At 46.6% G+C, this 21,255-nt stretch overlaps 2 protein-coding genes across 4 annotated transcripts; both read right to left on the minus strand.

The window, feature by feature from the left end:
- Positions 1–8,418: 8,418 nt before the first annotated feature.
- Positions 8,419–15,466, minus strand: LOC100836998 (FT-interacting protein 1). 3 transcript variants are annotated; one of them, XM_024455011.1, is made up of 2 exons: positions 15,247–15,466; positions 8,419–11,720 (listed from the first exon to the last, which is right to left on the minus strand). In XM_024455011.1, exon 2 carries the CDS (start codon positions 11,689–11,691, stop codon positions 8,938–8,940), a length of 2,754 nt encoding a protein of 917 aa, XP_024310779.1. In that variant the 5' UTR covers positions 11,692–11,720; positions 15,247–15,466; the 3' UTR covers positions 8,419–8,937. The 3 variants fall into 3 exon arrangements, with proteins under 3 accessions (XP_024310779.1, XP_010238643.1, XP_010238644.1); XM_010240341.3 differs by lacking the exon at positions 15,247–15,466 and adding an exon at positions 13,306–13,674; XM_010240342.3 differs by lacking the exon at positions 15,247–15,466 and adding an exon at positions 13,302–13,674.
- A 937-nt stretch (positions 15,467–16,403) lies between these two features.
- Positions 16,404–18,572, minus strand: LOC104585165. Its single transcript, XM_010241176.1, has one exon. It carries the CDS (start codon positions 18,570–18,572, stop codon positions 16,404–16,406), a length of 2,169 nt encoding a protein of 722 aa, XP_010239478.1.
- Between the last annotated feature and the right edge of the window lie 2,683 nt (positions 18,573–21,255).

The raw sequence follows: 21,255 nt of genomic DNA on the forward strand, positions 1-21,255 counted from the left end.
GGTTGGCGTCTTGGAGGCGTTATGTAGGTGCGAGGAGTTTATGTGGCCATATTTGCTAGGTCGCATCACTAAAGTGTACCCCCAAGGTTGCACATTTAAGGTGTGTGAAATGTGAATTTCGTAGTACTATCATCATGCTTCCTTCATGATTAAATTGTGCTGCACTTTCGTTTGTTGGAATGATCATTTGTTTATCGGATTGTTATTTGATGCCATTGTTTGGTTGGTGTTAAGCACGCCATCCATCCTTCCTTCTATTATGCGTGTATATATATACATATAAATAATGTTTTTCATGGTCATGCAAAATGCTTGTTAATTTGTCTTAATTTGGTGAGCTATAGCTAGATAAACATATCTTTCCACACATTGTGAGATGATATTTATGAGCAACAGAGCAAGAAACGTTGATACTCCCAAGAAAGGTGATATCTCCAAAACAAGATCAATGTTGAACCAATACTGAGGAAAATTACGCACACGCATAGGTGTAATCTTACATCGTTATTGTAAAATTCACTAGTTAACCAAGACACATTATTTTAAATTACAGCTAAACGTCGGGGGTAAGTAGGCGTGTGCGTGCACCGAGCGATACGCTTTGGTGGCGTGCTAATCAAAGGGTGTACACAGAAAAAGCGGGAAGCAAAGCTGCCCGTTGCAGCTTTTGTGGGCAAACGGCGTCCCTCCGGCCCCTCCCATCATTGCTCCATCGCCTTTTTAATTTCTTTCGTTTAGCTACCTTAACCGGCAAAAGCTTTCCTGTGATGCTATGCTAAATCTTTTCTCTCGTTGCCAAGCTACTTCAATGATTTTGTTACCGTTGCGAACGAAACAGGCAAGAAACTAGCTAGAGCTTTGTTGTGTGTAAATGAAGTTTAATTACTTCTAGCTAAGCTAGCTTAACAATGTTTCGTGTGGCTACTTCGATAGTTCGATGAGTGTTCGCTGTGATGACCTTTCAAGATATGATATGATGACATATACTGGATTCTTGAGGCATGTTGAGTGCACACATAAGGTGCACCAGTGGACAAAACCAATATTAAAAAACACTCATAAAAAACGTGGGAAAAATCAAAAGAGATCAGACATAGTCATAAGGCAAATGTACAATTTTCACGACACTCCTTCTTTCGTGCACCATCCAATTAAGTCATTGGTCTCTGGATAAAGATAAGTCAACAGAAATATAGTGCTCCATTCCATTATATGTGCGGTAGGTCGTCCCGTGTTGACATTTACAGAGTGAATGCTCATTCGGAAAAAATATATGCGATGGAGACTTTCTTCCTCTAGACGTTTGGAAATTAAGGACCGTCTAGCTGTTAGCTAAAGGAAGAAAAAACATGTTTCTTCCATTTTTCTACATCAATTCTAAATTCTACTCCTCCGTTTTTTATTATAGGGCGTATATTTTCTGACACGGATATTAATGCAGCCCTCCATCACGTGAGCAACTGCCTGCTCTGCTAATTTTTCTCCTCCCTGCTACAACTGCATGCACGACAATCAACTGCCCTGTTATCTGCCCACGAGAAGCAAACTGCTACTCCCGCGTGCGCAGCAATCCACGGATGTTGCCGATTTTCTGCTGCAACTGTTTTACGCCTTATAATTCGGAAATTGGTAGAGAATTTTATACGTCTTATATTAAAAAACGGAGTTAGTACTACAGTATGTACCAGCAATAATAATGTCACATCCTTAATTATTAACACAAACCGATCTCGATGGCCCTGGACTAGTCTACACATGATTAATGATCCACTGTTAATCATTTAAACATTCCGACCATCAGATCGTACGTCCCGATTGCATTAGCTAGCTAGCCGTGGACGCGTACGTCCCCTCCTGCCTGCAGTACCGAATGGACGTTTAATTGTTGTGTACTCTATTTCATCTAATTAATCCCAAACATCCAAACACGATTATAATAATAAGTTAATAACGTCGTGATCCATCAGTCCCAACACCTGTACGCGCCCATCTGTTGATCCGGTTGTTAATTAAAAATGCTGTCTTAATTAGCGGCCACCATGTGTGTATAATGCGTTCTGACCACCAAACAGTGGTTAGCCGCTAGCAGCAGCGCCTAATAAGCTCCATTTGGTTAATTGGCTCGGGCATGTACGAATGCTCCGTAGATATAGCTGGTTTTTGACAACCACCACCTGTAGGCTGTACTCTTTTCAGTACATTATTCATTGGCAGTAGTAGTATAGTACTCCTATATATTTGGTTTGATTGATATCTGGTTTAATTTATTTATCCATCGAATCTTCTTTCTGTGTGCCACGCGTTTTCTGCACCAATCCTTCCGATTTTAAATTGTCGTCGAAATATTACATGCATGTATCTAGACGCTTTTTAAGAATAGATACATTTATATTTGGACAAATTTGAGTTAAGAATTTAGAATCAGACCGAGTACTAATTTGTACCAGTAACGGTGGCTGTCGAAGAAAAATAAAATGTTTGTAGTAATGTGAACCGCATGCTAATTATTAGCAACACGCTTTCGTATAACGGATTGATCACTGGCTGATGCTTGAGAGCATGATTAATCAGGGCACTCCTCCTGCCGCTCGCTAGCTTGCAGAGTGTTCTAGTAGTAGGGGCGTGGCAACTGGCAACCATATGCATGGTCCATGGTACTAGCTAGGCTAGCATCCATCGGTTGAGCATAGTACGTTGTACCGGGATTTTCGGATGATTCCGGCATTTTGTTATCCTGCTGCGGTGGGCGAGATCATAGAGTGGAGTGAGGAGTGAGTGACAGAGAGAAACTTCGCTAGCACGGCTTCGAATGGGCCAAGCATGATCCATGGCTTGTCGGTTTATGTTAGCCATGCATGTACATATAGATATAGGAGGGGCACGCTTTCCCTAAGTTTGTCTGGGCTTGATTAGGACCGTATAGTTACATAGGCCTGCTGCCGTGTACCGCCACTCCACGGCCCACCGATCTGTGACGCTTTGAGCTGAAATAATTTATCGGTCGGTGATGTCAGCCATTGAGATCCAGACGTGGAGTTCGTGCGCCTCCCATGGCACGTGGTTAGTTGTAACGTGCGAGCGGGCCGTGCAGTGGTGTGGTGGGCTTGCTTCGGAAGTCTTTTTCACATTTCTTGCATGTCGTGCTTCGTTTCAGTCTGCCTGGCCTTTCCTACATCTACTGCATGTAGGATGTGTTTGTTTGGGCCTCCTGTTGAATCTGAAGCCCAAACAAACAGTTTTTTTGGACCGACTCCTAGGATCCATCACGGCAGAAGGAGTTCTCATCGGATGAAACGCGAAACCTTTCCACATATACTAAGCATCCTAATGCCGTTCCCATTTTAATGAGGAGCTACAGTAGAAGATACCGAGCGGAGCACACCTCGACCTATAAAACCAATAGTAAAATACACCACTAGTTTATGAACTCGGCAAAAATGAACACTTTAGTCCATGAATTCGGAAAACGCACATTTTAGTCCATGAACTGGGCTTGATGTGCTACTTTAGTCCAAAAACGGTTCGGCGGGGCTTAAAGATGCCACGTGGCCACCACGTCGGATTGGGCCTGGACCGAGCACTGATACTCCGTTTTCTCAGGAGCTTATTTGCAAAAATGCACAGCGGGTGGGTCATACCTCACGGGAGACGAACCGTTCGGCTTCGTCGTCCTTCACACTTCCAGTCCGCCCTTTCTCACCATCGACGGCGTTGAGAGGCGATCAAGACAGGCGATCAAGATAGGCGATTTTCATCGACCGCCGGCGAGTCAACCTTGTGCGAAGGCGGCGATGGCGCCGCGCCGGTGAAAACCTAGCGACCCACCTCCTATATACGGTAAGTACCTTGGCATTCTCCTCTCGCATTGGGGTATGGGGTTGGGGTTTTGTAGGGTTTTCGATTTGAAGAATCTGTGCATATACGAAGTGTTTTTGGTTCAATTATGTGGGATATTAGATGCGGTGTATGCTTGAATAGATTATGACCGAACAGAATCTTCCCCCTTTCCTTCGAAATTAGGTTTTGATTTGGTTCAATCCGTGCATTGCTGCAACTGAATTTTGTTCGTTCATATGAAATATTGTCGATAAAGTCGATGGCCAGTTTTCTGTTGAGATACATCACGGTGGATTTTTCTGTGGGATTGACGAAAACAGATCGTACTTAGAGGAAAAGATTGATGTTTTTGACTACTGTGATTTCGATAGTTGGTCAATTTTATGGTTTTGGACATCTTGCAAGAGCAGCTAGGGTATGCTGATGTTAATCTGACGAAGATTTATTGGTGCTTGCCTGGGGAGACTATTAGAACAGGATTATATTATGTGTGGTGTGATGGTGACATAATCAAGATGACAGAAAGTGCTTTGCATAATCTGAACATTCCAACTGTGATATACATCGATCATGTCAGCATGTTAGCAAGTAAAGAGTGGGATGATGTTCTTATTGAAGGATCAAGCACTCCATTGCCAAAGGTGATGATAAGTCCAGTCAAAAGGAAAGAAAATTCAGCAGTTCTCCCTAAGTTCTACCAGAGCCTGCCTATAAGCCCTCATAAATGTTATAGAAGCAGAAATCAACAAGTTGTGGCTCAACTTTCAGATAGTGATGACAACCTAGATTCAGATGCAGATTTTTATGACTCTGAAAATGATCCTCTCAAGGGAGATGATGATTTGTATGCAACATTTGTTGATACGGATGTGGATGATGTCCTTGTTCCAAATGCAGTGAAAGAAGTGGCAAGCAAACCTGTGGAAAAAGGAAAGGGAAAAGAGAAAGATGTCAAGGGAAAGAAGCCAATGCTAGAGGATGAACCTGAAGAGTTGGAGTTGCCTGAGTCTGAGGATGAGGAAGACAACATGAAGTTCATGTTCAAATCATTTGCTGGAGTGGACATGGAAGAACCAGAGTTCCATGTTGGACAAATATTCTCCACAGTGAAGCAACTAAGGGAGGCAATATCAGAGTATAGCATAAAAAACAGAGTTGCCATCAAGAAGGTTAGGAATGAAAAGAAGAGGGTGGAGGCAAAATGTGCTGAGGGCTGTCCATGGTATCTATATGCCACATATGACACAAGATCCCAGAATTTACTAGTAAAGAAGTACATCAATGAACATGCATACATCAAAGAATGGGTGATCAAAGCTTCCACTGCTCCATATCTTGCCAATAGATATCTGGAGTCATTTAGAGATGATGAGAAGATGGACATGAAAGCATTTTCATCTAAAGTGCAAAAGGACTATAATCTGGCACCTAATAGGACAAAATTAGTTAGAGCAAAGAGGGCAGCACTTAAGGTAGTATATGGGGATGAGCTCAAGCAGTATAACATGTTATGGGACTATGCAAGGGAGCTGAGAAGATGCAACCCAGGCAGCAGCATGTTCTTACACCTAGTTAATGGAGCTTTCAGCACTATGTACTTCTCCCTTGATGCTTGCGAGAGGGGATTTTTGGAGGGCTGTAGACTTGTACTGTGCTTTGATGGATGTCACATCAAGACAAAGTTTGGAGGAATTTTGTTGACTGCCATAGGTATTGATCCTAATGATTGCATATTTCCTGTGGCAATGGTTGTAGTTGAGGTAGAGAATAAGGCTACATGGAAATGGTTTTTCAACACTCAGAAGCAGGATCTGGGGATAACTAACACAGCAGCATATACCATAATGTCAGACAAACAGAAAGGCCTCATTCTGGCAGTGGGAGAAGAATTCCCAGATTTAGAGCATAGGTTCTGTGTTAGACACTTGTTACAGAATTTCAATCAGATTCACAAGGGGGATGTCTTAAAGGACCAGCTGTGGGCTTATGCAAGATCAACTCATGTGCCAGCATACAACAGAAACATGGATAGGATGAAGTTGCTAAGTGAGGAAGCTCATGCATGGCTAGAAAAGATGGATCCAAGATCATGGTCAAGGGCTTATTTTAATGATTTCTCTAAAAGTGACATCCTTCTGAACAATAACTGTGAAGTGTTCAACAAGTACATCCTACAGGCTAGAGAGCTCAAATGTCCTTTGCTGCAAAATGTAGAGGAGCCAGAAATGCAACATAGTCCTCAGGAATAGCATGAGGCAGATAATGAGCAACATGAAGCTTATTATGAAATGGAAGATCAACAAGGGGCAGCACAAGTAAGTCTGATAACTAGAATATGTTTTGCTCTTTTTTAAGTACAATCCTAAAACTAATTTTAATCTATCATGTTGCAGCCACACATGGATGAGCCACATATTAACCCAACACAGTGTAGTACCACATTGGTGGATGAAATGATTTTGGAAGGGGTTAGTTTTCATTGCTCATATTTATGCATATCTTCATACTGTTAAATTAATGCTTTATTTTTGTGCCTCCATAGATAAAACAACTTGACAACTCCCAGTCCTACCATGCTCATGGTCCACTGCCAGAGAATGTGTCTGTGCAAGATCATATAAACACTATTCCTACTGGAAGAGTTACAACAGCCACAAGGGAAGGCATGGCTACAGCAAGAGGCAGAGGAGGAAGAGGCAGAGGAGGGAGAGCTCCAGATGTACCTGTTGATGCTCCATCAAGAGGAAGAGGAAGAGATGCTGCTCCAGTTCAAGATGGCATATTTGTTGCTGATGCTCCATCAAGAGGAAGAGGAAGAGCTGCTGCTCCTACTCCAACAAGAGGCAGAATAGCTGCTGCTCCTGCTCCAACAAGAGGCAAAACAGCTGCGGCTCTTGCTTCGTCAAGAGGCAGGAAAAGAAAACAAACTTACAAGGGCAGGCTTTATAGGCTTATGTTTGGATATGATGAAGCAGGACCATCTACACGGAACAGTGCCACTGCAAATGATGATGATGATGATGATGTTCTGTGATTAATATGTAAGATGGTGTATTTTCTGATACCATGTGTTATGTGTTGATTTTAGATGGACCACTTGATGCTATATTTTGTGGCACCAACTGTGGATACTTTATTTTGTGATACATTAGCTGTGATGCTATATGGTTAAGTTTGTTCAGATTGTGTCATTTTTCTCTGGTGTGAATGCCATATGGTTAATGGTTCAATTCTGCCATTTCTGTCATTCAGTTCTGGATGCTAACTGTTGCATCACATAAAGCATTTATTGAACAAAGTTTCAACATACATCCTGTCATTCAATTCTGCCATTTCTGTCATTCAGTTCTGGATGCAATATGGTTAATTGATGGTTCAATTCTGCCATTTCTATCATTCAGTTCTGACATTGTCTCAAATTTCAAATTTCACACATTTATTCAACAAAGTTTCAACATCCATCCATCCATTACAAACAGACTAAACTACCACTTAATGAGCTTAATGATCTCTAGAAGAAGGATCAACACAACTAACAACCTGATGTCCTTAAGTACATCACATAAAGCATCTAGTTTTGCCAGCAGCCTAACATCTTCAGGTTGGCTTTGCTGCTTCTTCTCTTTCTGAACATACACATTGCTCTTCTTCTCCACTTCAGGTGTTCCCATGAAACCTCATCTCCAGGTTTCAAAAAACGAATTTGAACTCCAATACTCTTCAAATACGCCATGTACTCTGCCTCCCACTTCCATAAATCACACGGAGTATCCCCAACCTACAGAAGAACAACAAGAGCAAATCCGCTTTGATGAAAAGTCACACAGAAAAAACCAAACCAAAAGAAGAAGCACCTGATGATTGCTACACTTGTAAAAATCCCAATTTGGATGTCCAGCGTCGTGGAGGTGTACACCTTCACCCTCCTCCATCTGCAACTTCCGCATTTCACAAGAGGGAGATGGGGCTTCGTCCTAGGCGCTGGTGAAGACCTCGATGAGCCGCCTGGCATGACAAGGAGAGCTGCGGCGACCGAGGGAGAGAGAGGGGAGGGCACGGGCTGCGCAGAAGAGAGGAACTAGACTACGGATTGCCGCCGAGAGGAACTAGGATTAGGGATTTGCCGCCGATTTGGGAGAGCTCTGGCGGATTTATCCCGCTGCGCATTTTTGCAAATAAGCCCCTGAGAAAACGGAGTATCAGCGCTCGGTCCAGGCCCAATCCGACGTGGCGTCTTTAAGCCCCGCCGAACCGTTTTTGGACTAAAGTGACACATCAAGCCCAGTTCATGGACTAAAGTGTGCGTTTTCCGAGTTCATGGACTAAAGTGTTCATTTTTGCCGAGTTCATGGACTAGTGGTGTATTTTACTCTAAAACCAATCTACACGGCTCCAGGTTGGTGCCGTTCCCATTTTGCGGCAGACACCGCGCGGCTAAAAGCTAAACTTAAGTATCAAATGCATGCAATTTTCGTACAAATATTGCTTCTTCCACACATTTTCCTTCAAAAATTTACCTCTTTTTGTGGATCAAGAGAGAATAAATGATACATTGTCTACAATCCACACATTCATCATAGCTGCAGGACATCCATTTCTCTTCTTCTTTCTCACATAAGAGGGAGTCTACCTCCAATTTGATTAAGGAAACCACAAACCAGACACTACATAAGCCATGGATAACACAATCAGGAAAAGAAACACACAACTACCCACCACGCCACCAGATAGGCACAGCCGCACAGGGCCTATCTATCCCCTAAGTCCTGGGCAGAAGAATTCACACCAGCAGGCACAAAGCTCCAGCATTATTACAGGTACAGCAAACAAAATATCAAGCACTATTACAGGTACAGCAAACAAAATATCAAGAATAGCACAAGTGTCTTACAGAAAGTGAACTTTGCCCAAGATGGCCAGATGAATACTACACTGCCACCAGATCACCCGCAGACGATGAACAGTAGGAGCCCAGCCTTGCGATCGATTGAAGACCTCAGCCGTGATTCGCCACAGCAGTCGCCAATACCCCAGCAGATTTTCATTGCCTTCGCTTGGTAATTAAGCAAACGATGAAGACTCCCAACCACGGTACTTTATTTACTGCAGGCTGTCTGTCTTCTGCGGCAAACGCAGGAAGAAGTTCGCGAAAAATGACGGCATCACACTGTAGCGCCGAAGCATGGGGGGCCTCATGGTGTACAATCCGGCTATTGCAACGAGAACTCTCCATGGTGTAAAAAATATGACAATAGCAGCCACAAGAGTGAAGAGACCAAATATTGCCGTCGCTGTAGTATCCCTCCAGCTTGCCAATGCTTGTATCCTCTCAATCTGCGTTGCTACATCTCCTATGACTGTCTGTACCCTGCCGGCAATACTCCTTAGTCTGTCATACCTCATCCTTACTAAATCCAGACTCCGCGAGGTTGGGAATGTATCAAATTCCTCATCAAGCTCGTCTGGATGTGCTCCCTCTGAATAAGATAACTTCGTATCAACATGTGGAGGATAAGTAGGGCGATGCCGGTAGTTCCGCACGGTAATGAAGAAGACATATAGGAGCACCGCTGGGAGTATGAGCTGTGGATACAAAACAAGCATCGCAAAGATGGCGTGGACAAGCAGAGTTGTGGCAGGGTTCTTCCATAAGCATACACCGTGAAACCATTTGATAAACCTAAAAAAGAATGAGAAGGCGCCCATTATCCTATAGAAGTTAGCCTTGCTCTTGCGCAAGCTCCACATGTGTCCGCTCACATCACACATGTACTCCACAGCTTCCTTCCATAGAGGTGGCTCCATCCGGCTGAATCTAGCAGCCACAATCCCGAGAGCGTGGTGCCGCAAATAATCTAGCTGCATTACTGAAATTGGGTGCTTGTAATGCATCTCTGGCAGCTTGGGATTAGAGTACATGCGCACCATTTTCAGTATTGACTCTCCTGAAAATCTTACTGCCAGGTGCAGTTCGCCCATGTTCTTGAGCCCCTTAGGACGTAGAACAAGTAGAGGGTATGAGTGAGCATATGTTCGACCAGGTTGGAGATCGGAGAGGCGAATTCTTACTTTCCCTATCTTGACAGACTTGTCTTCTTCTGAGCTATACCCCTGGAGTTGGGCATTATCGAAAACACCGATGGTCAAGACGGCTGATGTGTCATAGACATCCCAGTTGTACTGCTCATTGAATACAGGATTGCAACTGTTGTTGATGGTACGAGTTCGTATCCACCTCCTGCCATATTTTGCAACACAATATGGGTGTAGTGTCGAGGATCCATTTATCCTTTTCCTGGGATGGAGGCCCTTCGCTCCGAGGATTCCAATCTCAAGCAAGCCAACGGTAGGAGGATCCGGGATTTCCATAGCTGAAGGCCTGTAATCATCAACAAAGTACGTACTATCATATAGGACATGGTATCCACCCTCCAGGCAGCTGGTGAGACGAATGTGGCATGATGAGGCAGCAAATTCATCATCCCTGGACCTACCACCATGAACATCATGTGCTTGTCTTGGCATTTGAAGATCAAACCACTGAGATTTGATATGACGGCCCTCGACTTGCCTCTGACATGTTTCAAGGGGTATAGTGACTTCGCCCATAATCACGTGCCTGCTACGAGGCCCAACATGTGCTCGGACAGAAATTTGAACGCCATCCTCAAATGGCTCCGCAACTACTAACATAAATTCCTGGTTCCAGACATGGTGGCCTAGCGGCTTCTTTACTTTTTTCGTAATCCGATGCTGAACACCATGCGCTATCGTGACATCCAACTCCACAACCTTTGCCCTACCTGCTACTGCAACACATTTAAACTCAATTATCTGGATCCTCAGGTACCAGAGGCGTGGCAAATGATACACTTGGGGCCCAATGCGAGAATCCGTCTTGAAAGCGTCAGGAAATGCTTCATCAGCCTGGGATCCTCTCCAAACTTTAAGCAGCAACTCACCTTCAGTACTAGTCCCGCTTTCATCACGAAGAGGATACCACTCTGGTAGTAATGGTTCATGAGATTGGGGGGTACGCCTAGGAATGTTGTTTACGTCAAACCACACCATTCCTACAGAGTCATCCCTTGCCATGTCCGTATTCTTTACGATAACATAGACCATTGCCAGCTGGTTCTGGTCCATCTCTAGTTTTGAGAATGCAAAAGTTGCGTTCCACTCAGCATTCTGCTCCATGTCCATGTACTCGGTGGTGCCTCCGTAATCGCCAACCTTTACTTCAACATAGCGGTCAAGTCTTCCTCTGGCATCGGCACCTGCCAAGTGTCGAGCCTTCACCACATGCACAAAAACATAGGGCATAAGCTCAACAATCATCCCGTGTTGAAAGCTTGGCGTGATTTCCTTGACAGCAGCATCCACAGGCGTCGCACACTCCCGGTTTCCTATTGTGAAAAAACTGGAAGGAATAACTGCTAAGAGAGGATCGGAGGTTGCAATGGGGGTTTCGTTCTCAAGTACAACTTTGAGATGCAATGTTCCTTTCGATCGTGGGAATATCCCACCCCTCAATGGATAGGGGCCAGCAGCAACATCAGCGGAGGAGTCCGGAACCACAGACCCAGATAGCCGGACCCTGCCCAGTAAAGACTTGCGGCCAGCAGTGACAATATTATACACATAAGCTTCAAGAGTGCCATAACCAACCTTATCTTTGTCCAGTGCAGAGAATCGGAACGTCTCATTCCATACAGGACGGCAATCTTTGTTCTTGACTGACGTCGTGGCTCTTTGCCCAGCAAACCGAAGCTCAACACAGAGATTCAGAGAATCATGACTGCCTGAAAGACCATTAGCACTTACAACATCAACAACCAGTGTATAGCTCACCATATTTTCTTCAAGGAGAACCTGGTTATTCCCTGCACCATAAGGTAAGAAAAACGATTGTGGCATCAAGACACGGACCAAGCTATAAAAAAACATCACACCAGGTGTTCCTTTTAACAAGTTATATATTTGGGTCAAGTAAAGGTGTAACTAAAACCGAACAGGTAATTTGGTAGGGACTACTTGGGACTTCGAAGTACATAATTTATTTCCACTTGTGTAAAGAACATATATTTTTGTCACATACGACTGGAGTATTTGTGAAAATAAAATAAATAAAAAGCAGCCTCTGAAATCTGAGTGGTTAGGATTACTTAGCACATGAAAGCTAGATGCATCATATAAGTTGATAAAAACAGACAGCCTCACTACAGAAATGGTGGTTAAAGGAACTATTGCCAGGCATTAGCAAATATAGAGAATATAGTCTGTATTTACTGAAAATTCAGATTGTTTTTGTACTGGAGTCACAAAACGTTCCTAAGTTGCCTAGAGTTGCCAGTCATAAAAAGCAAGATGGATAAAAAAAAAGAAGGATGGATATTCTATCTATTAGCAGAAAAGAAGTGCTTTCATAGAGGTATTTCCAGTCAGAAAATTAAGAGGTATTCTATCTATTAGCAAGAAAATTAAGAAGGATGGATATTGCCAGTCAGAAAAGAAGGATGTATATTCTATCTATATTCTTCTCCAGGATATAGCATCATTCACAAACCAAGCTTTAGCGAATGCAAATAAAAGAGCATTATAACCTTGGAAGAAAAAGATACAGAAACTTTCAAATATAAAATGAGGACTGCTCCTGTTGGTACATTGTCATAATTACATTTGCATGGGCATATTAACGTTAAAAGAACAAATGCTAAATGGATGATCCATAAGAAGCTATCTAGCTCCAGGTAAATTACATTTGTGTTGTGAAGCTATATAGCATCACAATTGAAGACAATATCTTGTTGTACTAAACTATCAACGCCATGCACTCTGCTTATCCATATAAAGTAACAGTGTGTACTGTATTGCAGTAAATACAGAGGCAAAGATAGTGGATGGGCTCTTGACCCACAACCTACATGTACCAGCTAACTCTTGCAGGCCCTACCGAAAGAAGACATAACTCAACTGGAAATGAAATGTTAGAGAGCTTGCGCTTAAATGGTTAAAAAAAAATAGTTCAAGTCATGGGAAATATCAAAATAGAGTGATTGGGACACATGAACAGCACCAAATGATTAAGTTGCACTATACATCTGCAACACACATTACTGACGGAATGCTAGTGGAAGAAAAAGGTCATGGTAGAAGAATTATCGTTAGAAGAATGAGGGTAATAGTTAAGTACAGCCTTGTGTTTTCGGCCAAGAATGTTCATATATTTGCACTGGATCTACCCAAAGAACATACTCCTTCCATCTGCAAATAAGTGACTTGGATTTGTATAAATTCTTATACAAATCTATTAGCGGAGGGAGTACATTATTTTCAATACACTCTAGTATAACTGTATATTAGCGGATTGACCAAAAAAAACGTTAGAATTGAAGCTTTGGCAAGTCAACAAATCATCGAACACCTAGAGTGCATTGCCCAACAGCAAGAGGAATGGTGTATACCTACCCGTTCGGTCTATCGCTTGCAAGGAGTCTGCAAATTGTGTGTACCGCTAGCTAGGTAGCTAGTCACGCTGAACTTGCTGTCGCGGCTCACAGACTTGTCACCGTTCGCCGCTTCCCTCGTTCGCCACAGCGCCGACGACTCCAGCTCCTTCCTCTTCCTCGTCGTTGATTGCTTGAGGTTTGGTTTCGCGTGTGGAGGGTAAGGAGGTGATGGAGAGGTGGCACAAGGAGACAGTGGGCGTACGACGGCATGAGGAATTAGCGGCGGCGAGATGGCTTAGGACAGTGGCCGAGAAAGAAGAGGCAGAGGCAGTCAGGCAGAGGAGGCAGAGCAGAGGCCGCGGAGGACAGAGCACGACAACTGATGGTGGATAGGCAGAGGTTTGGATTTGGTACGGTGCTTGGGCCTTGGGTGGGCTGGGCCTTCAAAGATCGTGCACGCAACAAACCGATTTGTCCTCTCATCCAAAAAAACGATTTGCGTTACCGATGACCATATCTTTTTCGACGGAACCTCGTAAAAAAAAGAGCGCGGCGTGCTTATGCATTTCATTAAAAAAAATGACGTCGTTTCTAAGAAAAATCAAGCCGAGCATAAAGCTTCGTCACCACACGACAAGAGATCGAAGTCGCAACACAACACACTAAGATCCATGACCGCTGTCCCAACATCCACCACTCGCACGGGAGCCACAACACCATAGGACCCGAACACCTCGCACCCTAGCTACACAAAAAGACCGCACGCACGCACACCATGATCGTTGCGCCAAGATCTGGGCCACCGCCTCGACATGCCAGCTCGACAAAACCCATATGGGTTGACTCAGCCAGGCCGACCAAACTCGCTACCCACACGGCATAGCTCGACCACCACACCTCCTAAAACCACCATCGCGAAGCTCTCTGATGCCATCGCCTCGACTTCTAAGATCAATCCGGGGCCGCTGCCCCGGCATCCACATAGTGCCGAGCACCCAGCCTCCACGCAACATGGTACAAAGGCCACCTATCGATCGATCGGGAGTTCCAACCTAGAAAAGCACCCCAGGCTCCGCGCCAATGAGAACCAAAACTGGACCGACATAGAGCTGCAAAATTGTGACCCTTAATTCAACCAAATGAACTAAAATTTTAAAATGACACAAGTTTTTGAAAAACTAGTTCATTTGTTTGAACCAAGAAGAGTCAAATGGCATCCCGAGGGTCACCATGGTGCACTTTTAGACCGACAAAATAGGTGGACCAAATACTCGGCTAGTGAGTTTTGAGACAAACGATCAGCTAGCAATAATTTTAGAAAACCGAACTTATAGCAATTGAAAAAACTGAGAAACCAAACTGAGATCGGTTCGATTAGACCGAACGCCTAGGCTGACGTGACAGATCAGTCTGATACAAGCTGCCAACTGTAAGTAGTTGACCTTTTCAACTGTCGGCATGGGTTTTTAAACGAGATCTGTATAGTTGAATAATTAATCTGGATCAGCAAAAGCTAATTTTGGAACGCGGGCTCCGTTGAGCCTGCCAGGTTAGCTCTATTCGATCGGATCGAATCTCCTGCATGGACAAGAAACTGAGCAAGGCACAGCCGCGCAGTTTCTTCCAATCTAGCAGGTTCTGTATGCAGTTAGTTCATTAGCTGTTCTTGTATTGTACTGTAAGTGACGAACTATGTGAAGTAAACCAATTTAGTTAGTGCTTTCTCCTTGTGTTATGTGCCCCCAAGCAAAGCTTGGATTCCCGGCCCCCCATTAGCTAGTTAGCTGGGCATGATGTGCAAAAAATCCGTGTGTTTCTCAGATGTTTACGAAATACACTCTTATCAGGCTCTATTACAAGGTCAGAGATGTCCAGAAAAATGACGAGTAGAAGGAGCTTCAACAAACAGCGAAAAGAAAAGTGGAAAAAAAGGGGGTGGTGCCGTGGTGTCCTTACGTACCTTGCAAGCTTTTGGAGCTCACTAGCTTTGAGAAGTACTGTAGAATGCATAGAACTCTAGGCCGAAGTTGATATCTCGGTCACCTCCAGAGATTGTTTGCAAGTTCAAGTGTTCAACGCCCGATCCGGGGCGAGACCCGGAGGGGGAGAGAGAGACCAGTAGAAAGTGTTTGTTTCTCAAGTGGACTCCTCAAGTTGGCTCTCAAGTTCAACGTACGGGGGCAAGATCGAGAGAGGGGAAGTCCACGCTCTAGGTAGCAGCTCCGTCGTTAACTATGCATCCCTCCGTCTCGCCGCTCGCACTCTCTCAATAATAGCGAATATAATAAAGCAAATTTCACAGAACTATAAGTTTTGAAGCAGTTTTTTAAACGAGTTTTCATTTTTGCTAATTTGTCCAAAAACACATGTTTTGTGTCCAATTGTCTCACATCACCCAAAACAACTGTTTAAGCGCATTTAACGGTATATTTCCGCTTAAACCGTGTGGTTTTGCGACAAATTAGCAAAAGTGAGAGCTCGTTGAGAAGACTGACCCAAACCATGTGGTTCTGTGAAATTTACTCAATATAATAAGGTGATGTACAAGAGTTGGAGTATTATTATGGTGTGGCTGTTTTTCAGTTACCGAGTTTTAACAAAAATGCATTAAATCTCAGTTGACATATAAGAGTCGTAGGATTATGATTTGAGTCTCATCCCCGCTCTCCTCTCTATTACATGCTATATATTATTGGACTATGATCCAACGACCAAACACGCCGACTATTCTTTAACTAAAAAAGAATGACTTCTTAATAGCAAAACCGTTATATTTTTGCTTAGTCGAAAGAGAAAGAACGGGAGAGAGAAGAAAAGCTAATGATATTGTTTTGTTGGTGTTACCTAGAATTTGATCTACGGTGATTAGTTGGTGTCAGTAAGTGTATCGGATGGAAAATCGTCGGATTGTAGCACTGCTCGGAGAAAAAGAAAATGTATCTCCGGCCTTTGCGTCAGTCAAATGCATACATCATTGAAGGGGGGACACTGATTCCGTGCAGCTTCAGTTCTCAAGTCTGAATCAAAATAGAAAATCTGACAACAAACTATTTTCGTCCTGAGAACATGCAAAAGTCTGAGCTAGGCACCTAGTGCAAACTGGATGTTGCAAACTGTTCACGGCCCCTTCCGCTGGTAGCGGCTGATAGGCTTTTCGAGGATTCCGGCGTGCGTCAACAACGCCCACAAGTGCGTGATGAGCTCGCCGCCGGTGGCCAGCTTCTGTATGTGCCCGGTGGCGTTATCGGAAGGCGCGACAGACAGCAGCATCTCCACCCACAGCTCGGCCAGGACTCTCCACCGCATCGCCGTGTCCGGCATCTTGTGCACGATCTCATCGCTGAGCTTCTTGCCGTCAGCCAGGACACCCTCGTAGCCGTCGTTGCACTCGGAGTCCGGCAGCTTGCCGTGCATGTCCTCCTTGAGCCGGCACCCTCGGAGGAGCTTCTTGGCCTTGCGACGCACGCCCTGGAAGAGCAGCTGCGTGTCGTAGCTGTGGTCCGGGAGCAGCTCCGGCGCCGACGCCATGAGGTAGGCGCAGTAGGCCGACAGCGTGGTGGCCACCTCGTGGTTCTCCTTGGTGGCGGCGTCGGCGCGGCAGCTGAGCCGCATCCTGGAGTCGCAGATGGCGGTGGCGACGTGCCAGATCATCATGGTCTGCACGGCGCTCTCCTGCGCGATGGCCCAGTAGAAGTTGTCCAGCATGCCGTTCTTCTCCAGCGTGTGCTCCCCGTTCTGGATCCGGGTCAGCCCGGTCCTCAGGAACCCGTAGATGGCGCGCTTCACCGACCCCGGCAGCTTCCGCCGATCCGCAGTAGCCGTCCTCCTGCCGCTGGTCAGGAAACGCAGGACCCGCGGCGGCTTGTCGTGGCGCACTAGGCAGGCGTGCAGGAGCGAGTGCTGCCCCAGGGAGCCGTTCCAGTACCTTGTCAGCTTGACTCTGCAGATGAGCCTCAGAGTTCGTTCCAGCAAGGGGCTGTTGTGCCACGCCTCGTTCAGCACGTAACGGCACAGCGTCTTCACCTTGTGCCAGTCGGAGAAGACGAGCGCCAAGTACTGGAACGACTCTAGGACCAGGAACAGAAGTATGATCACACGAGTCAGCCAGATGTCGAACATGGTGGTGACAATAATGTTGTTGGGGTAGCCTTGAGGAGGAGCCGGAGACCGGCGGTAGTAGTCGGGCGCCGTCGCGAACAGCGTGCAGAGGCTGGTGGCGACGACTGCGGCGAACAGAGCAGTGTCCGGCATGAGCGTCTCCTTGGGGGATCTGTACCTGGCGTAGTAGAAATCGAAGAGGAAGCCCAGCTCCACCTCCACGACACGGTACATCCTCTCGTGGTCTTCGCCGGCGAGGAGGCCCACCTTGACCAGGTCCCGTGTCTTGTTGAGGCCCGACTCGTGCAGCGGGTACCTTCCCAGCCGGCGCCGGAGCAGCTTGAACAGCGCGAAGGAGAGGCACAGGTCCTTGAGCTCGAGCGCTGCCATGGCCGCGTCGTCGTCGTCGTCCTGATCCGCATCGGGTCCAGATCTCAGCAGCCTCCCCTGGCACTCCCACACCCTGTCCACGGTGACAAGGTCAGGGTTGGTCTCCGGGTCGATCGCCCAGTAGTCCCTCTCCCCGTCGTGGAGCTCCGCGGCCTCGCCGGCCACCACGTACTTGTACCCCTTCATGCTCCCGGCGTCGTAGTCGGCGCCGCTGTACCCGTGCTCGCGCGCCATGTAGTCGGAGACGAGCTTGTTGTCCACGGTGAGCACGCGGTCCCGGCCGTCGCGGAGGAAGCAGGTCACGCGCATCCCGAGCTTGGCGACGCTCAGCAAGAGGAGCAGCGAGAGGAAGGCCTTGAGGTGGAGCGGGAGGGAGCCGAGGTAGGAGAGCAGGAGGAGGAAGACGTAGATGACCTGCAGCGCCTGGTTGAGGATGGTCCGGGCTTGCTGGTCAGAGTCGTTGAGGCTGTAGGCGGCGATGCCGTCGGCGGTGCCGAGGAGGAGGAGCAGGAAGCAGCCCCAGGTGACGACGAGCTCGTTGCGGAAGGAGGCCGACTGCATCAGCCCGATCGTGTAGGACACGGCCGGGTAGCTCAGCATCAGGGCGGCCCAGACGGCGAAGCGCAGGGCGGAGCTTTGGGTGGCGCGGCGGCCGGAGCCCAGGAGGACAAGCACCGTGAGCAAGGCGCAGCTGATGGTCACCAGGAGCTCGATGCGGGCTAGGCGGCCCACTGGGCTTGCTGCCAATGCCGTCGCCTCGCGCGTCAAATTCCCAACGGACAGGTGCTGCTGCTGCATCTGATCCGACTCCGGCGGGATGCTATAGGAGCTGCTCAAGTGGATTTGGAGTTCGATAATATGAGCCCAAAGGGTGGGGATGCATCATGGATGGAAGGGACGACTTTGCAGTAAGAAGAGTCCGTTGAGTTTGTTGCTATTAGTTTCGAAAAACAATCTTCTAGACTTGTGTGACTCTGCGGTACTGACGGATCTCCTCGATCAATATAATACGTATGACGCTGTGGATCAGCCTTCCGCGCAGGGATGCAAGTGAGAAATTACAATACGTATAGACTATAGAGTTCGCAGTTGACTTGGAAAGGAGACATGATGCTGCTTGCATTCCTGCGTACTCGTCTCCTCCTCTTGCTGCCCTGCCCTCCATCCCGCACTGATCGATCAACTCCCGAAAATAGCGATGCGACACAAGACTCTCTCTCTTGATTTTTTTTTTCATTCAAGGCTAACGTGGAAGCTCAAATGCATCGTCCGCCTGGTTTTTTCTTTTTGTTCTACGAACGTGGCTGGTGTGATGCTATTTCATCTCAGGTTTTACTTTTTTTTCGTAAGCACCTGTCTTAACACCTTACATTGTACATGTCCATATTTAGGGTGAATACCCAAACTGTTAATATGGGTATTTTGTCAAAAAATCAGATCCAACGGCGTACCCATATTTATATTTATTGAATAAAAAAAAATTGGTAGCTACCCATGTTTTGTCCATTGATAACCAAATACGGGTATTCTGTCTTACGATACCCAAACGACACAAAACTAACCCGCGAATCCAGCCGCCTGAAATTTCACCATTGCCTCTCTCCGCGAGCCTGTGCACCGTCGCCCTCCGCCGGAAATCGCGTCGTCGCCGGCGCACTGGAGCCCGGACGGCGACCTCCCTACCGCGCTGGACCCCTCCGCTGCCCCCTCGTCGCCTTCGCCGGCCGCTCCGCCACCCCACCCGCCCCCACCTCGTCCGCCGCCCTTAAGCCCAAGGAGCTGCGGCGGCTCGGGCGTTGCAGGCCCCGGCCGGCGCCCCGCGGCCCTCGTCCGCGCATGCGACGGCCTCTGCCTCCCCCGTCGGCCGCGCCCTCCTGCCGGCCTTCGTCCTCCCCACGGTCCCGCTTCGCCGCGCCAATCCCCCCGGTCCCCGTCGTCCTTGTCCTGCCCCAGTCGCCGACGCGGCCTCCCCACGCTCCCCGCCGTCTTTGCCCAGCCCCAGTCGCCGCCCGCGCCCTTCCCACAGTCCCACGCCGGCATGCCCTCCCCACGGTCCCTCGTTGCTGCCGAGCGCCGCCGCGACCCTCCTGTGCGCCCCCTCCCTCGTTGCCGCCGAGCGCCGCCACACGAGATCATCATCGCCCTCCCTTGGCGTCACCTCTTACACCGCCGCCGATGGGGATCGAGGAGGGCCGATGGGGATTGGAGATTGGCAGGGGAGAAAGGAGGGGAGGAGACGGGATTGAATGGAAGAACAAAAATGATAAAAAGAGGAAGAGAGTATAAATTGAGAATACTCTCGTTTGGGTTTTTTGGTATCTAGTTTTATGTATGTCGGGATAGTTGGACATATTTTGGATACTCATATTTTCTGTCTTCTCTACTATAATGGATTTGGGTATCCAAAATATGGGTACGCTGTTGGAGATGTTTTAAAAAAAAGCAACTAATAACAATCTCGCTAAAAAAAAAGCAAACAGGAAACTGAAGTTGCTGCCCTGTACGTACGTCCAAAAGCAAAGCATCCGAATCGATCTGGAGTTCTGGACCGTTGCTTGGATGTTGGGTATCGTTCTCGAACCCTGTATGTTTTCCGGGGAGCACGGCCGGATGCACTGACCCGAGTTCTAGGCCAGCGTTGATTCATTTCATTCAGACCTTCTTTCTGGGACCTTGTACATCGCTTTCTCTCGTGCGATGACTCAGGATCGATTGAACGTGCACAAAAGACTGAAAGTCTCCCGAATCCTGGACGTCCTCGCCCGATCGACCCATCGCAATAGGTGCCCTGGTTGTCCTTGTTTAATCGTTTTAATGACGACGACCATTTTCTTTCTGTCGTTTGATCCTTTTTGGTGGGTGCAGGTGCAGCGCTGTATGCTAAGGCAGCGCGCGTGTCACATGACCCTGCGAACGTACTGATATGAGGCCCCATAACAACTTTGTACCGAAGGGGACTTTCAACCGTAGAAAGAGCAGCTTTTAAATCGTTGAGTAGTAAATTATGCTACTCCGCAAATGGCCAAGCGTAAATGAAGACTTCTGACATTTCAATTTTGTCCCCACTATCATGCTGTAAATCAAGTTCCACACTTTCATACTTGTTCTGCCGCATGTTTCAAGCATGCACGTGACGCAACTCAAAGCTCCGTAGGTAATTACTCCCTCCGGACCATAGTTTAAAAAAGTCCACAGTTTGCTAGAGGGTTTTTTGAATGAACGAACGACTGCCTTCCCTAGGTAATTACTCCCTCCGTCCCATAATACGAGCCACGCATGCATTTCTAAATTGTCAATTTAGTTAACTAAATATAAATTAAATAATTAAAAGATTATATCATTAGAAAGTTTTTTTTAAAAAAAATATACATATTTAATTAATCAAATTGAGAATTTAGAGATGCATGCGTGCCTCATATTATTTTATAAAATTATAGTAATTTGCAGTACACAATATAACCTGAATATGACAGTAGTTCTC

The sequence above is a fragment of the Brachypodium distachyon genome, chromosome 4 (genome assembly GCF_000005505.3).
Source record: "Brachypodium distachyon strain Bd21 chromosome 4, Brachypodium_distachyon_v3.0, whole genome shotgun sequence".
Taxonomy (NCBI): Eukaryota; Viridiplantae; Streptophyta; class Magnoliopsida; order Poales; family Poaceae; genus Brachypodium; species Brachypodium distachyon.